Source organism: Octopus bimaculoides, chromosome 30 (genome assembly GCF_001194135.2).
Source record: "Octopus bimaculoides isolate UCB-OBI-ISO-001 chromosome 30, ASM119413v2, whole genome shotgun sequence".
In the NCBI taxonomy this organism is placed as follows: domain Eukaryota; kingdom Metazoa; phylum Mollusca; class Cephalopoda; order Octopoda; family Octopodidae; genus Octopus; species Octopus bimaculoides.
This window is the reverse complement of record NC_069010.1, coordinates 2,823,449-2,825,960: the sequence shown is the minus strand read 5'-3', so window position 1 is coordinate 2,825,960 and position 2,512 is coordinate 2,823,449. Positions and strand designations below refer to the sequence as shown.

The 2,512-nt window shown below is 43.1% G+C and overlaps 1 protein-coding gene across 1 annotated transcript in view; it reads right to left on the bottom strand.

The window, feature by feature from the left end:
• LOC106879817 (retinal-binding protein) overlaps positions 1 to 2,512 on the bottom strand; it is a 29,308-nt gene that overhangs the window by 20,065 nt on the left and 6,731 nt on the right. The window contains exon 5 of the mRNA XM_052978069.1: positions 915 to 977. Within this exon, the coding sequence (XP_052834029.1) occupies positions 915 to 977 (63 nt within the window). The remainder of the gene's footprint in view (positions 1 to 914; positions 978 to 2,512) is intronic.

The following is a 2,512-nucleotide window of genomic DNA, read 5'->3' as shown; positions in this document are numbered from 1 at the left end:
TTAGCTTAATGGTACAGTACTCAGCTGATATCAGAGAGGTTGTGGGCTCAAGTCCCGTGGCTGTCTGTGGCAACTTTTTCCACCTTATAAACGGTAACATACCCAAACGTTCTGCTGTTTTCACGGCTACACTGTGTTTTGAAATTTACTTATTTGTCTGTAAAATATTGGGTTGTCCGGAAAGTTCGTGCCAATTTATAGTAGCTTACCTTTCGACTTATTTGCCATGAAACCACCTCAATTCTGGGAAGAGAGTATTTTCAAGTTAAAGGAAAGATGGAGACGCATTGTGCAACAAAATGGTTCATATTTGGTTGATTAAAAATGTAAGCCCGGTACTTATTCTATCAGTATGTTTTGCTGAACCGCAAAGTTACAAGGATGTAACTACACCAACATCGGTTGTCAAACAAGGATGAGGGGACAAATACAAGCACACACACATCAGACACTCACACATATATATATACGATTGGCTTCTTTCAGTTTCTGTCTACCAAATCCACTCACAAGGCTTTTGTCAGCCCAAGGCTGGAGTAGAAGACATTTGCTCACGATGCCACATGGTGGGACTGAACTCAGAACTAGGTGTCTCTATATACAATAAATGCATTTGTGTATACATAGTTTTAGTAAATGTGCGTATATATATGCCAAAACCGGCCTCGTCAGTGCTGGTGCTAATGTAAAAAGCACTCTGTTCACTCTGTAAGGTGGTTGGCATTAGGAAGGGCATCCAGCTGTACAAGAACCCTGCCAAAACAGACAGTGAAGCCTGGTGCAGTTTTCTGGCTCGCCAGCCCCTGTCAAATTGCCCAACCCATGCCAGCATGATAAACAGATATTAAACGATAACATGATGATAATATTTTTACAATGACAATAAAGGTGGGTGTATATATAAGTATATATACCTCAGGTGGGACGTAGTTTTCCAGCAGATCATCTATTTTCATTTTCTCTCGGAATGATTTACTCTGCAAAAGAAAATTGGAGAATAGTGTGACATAGAGAGACAGGCTTAACAGACTGGGGTTATCTTTGGTAAGGGCTAACGGGGACTTATGTTAGGGGTTAGTGATATACGGATGGACAGGCTTAGGAGGCTGGAGATGTGTTTGGTAGGGGCAAAATATTTGGTAGCAGGGGTTAGTGGTAGACAGAGAGGCTTAGTGGTTTGCAGTAGGGATGTAAGGACAGGGGCCAACAGGCTTTTGTGGTAGGGTTTAAAGATATGTAGACAAACAAGATTAGGGCATTTGAGCTAAGTTTGGTAGGAGCCAATAGACTGGAGATGTCTGGTAAGGACCAGAAAGTTTTGTGCAGAGGTTAAGGAGATATAGAGAGACATAGAGGCTTTAAGGATTGGAAACGTTTTTGATGAGGACCTATAGGTGTTAGGGGCATATAGACAGGTTTAGAGGATTGAAGATGTGTTTGTTGATACAGGGTGACCATAATGTCAGGACACATAGGTTTTCTCTCTCTCACTCTCTCTCTCTCTCTCTCTCTCTTTTCTATGTGTAATACACACACACATATCTATAATCTAAATAAGAAGACAAAGAAATCCTTCAATACATCTTTCATGATCAGTTACAGATGTTTCAGTACAAACTGCTTGAAACTTGAGTAAAAAATTGACTTCAAATATTACTCTTTTACTTGTTTCAGTCATTTGACTGCGGCCATGCTGGAGCACCGATTTTTAGTCGAGCAAATCGACCCCAGGACTTATTCTTTGTAAGCCTAGTACTTATTCTATCGGTCTCTTTTTGCCGAACCGCTAAGTTACGGGGACGTAAATACACCAGCATCGGTTGTCAAGCGAAGTTGGGGGGGGGGACAAACACAGACACACAAACATATACACACACATACATATATATATATATATACATACATATATACGACAGGCTCCTTACAGTTTCCGTCTACCAAATCCACTCACAAGGCTTTGGTCGGCCCGAGGCTGTAGAAGAAGACACTTGCCTAAGGTGCCACGCAGTGGGACTGAACCCGGAACCATGTGGTTGGTAAGCAAGCTACTTACCACACAGCCACTCCTGCGCGTATTGTATAAACTCAAGCTGCAAACAGAGTTTATCTATTAACGATTGTAATTATCACTAAAGATGTGTTGAAGGATTTCCTTGTCTTGATGATCAACGGAACAGCCTGCTCATGAAATTAACGTGCAAGTGGCTGAGCACTCCACAGACACGTGTACCCTTAACGTAGTTCTCGGGGATATTCAGCGTGACACAGAGTGTGACAAGGCTGACCCCTTTGAATTACAGGCACAACAGAAACAGGAAGTAAGAGCGAGAGAAAGTTGTGGTGGAAGAGTACAGCAGGGTTCGCCACCATCCCCTGCCGGAGCCCCGTGGAGCTTTTAAGTGTTTTCGCTCAATAAACACTCACAACGCCCGGTCTGGGAATCGAAACCATGATCCTCCGACCGCGAGTCCGCTGCCCTAACCACTGGGCCATTGCGCCTCCACCCTACTAG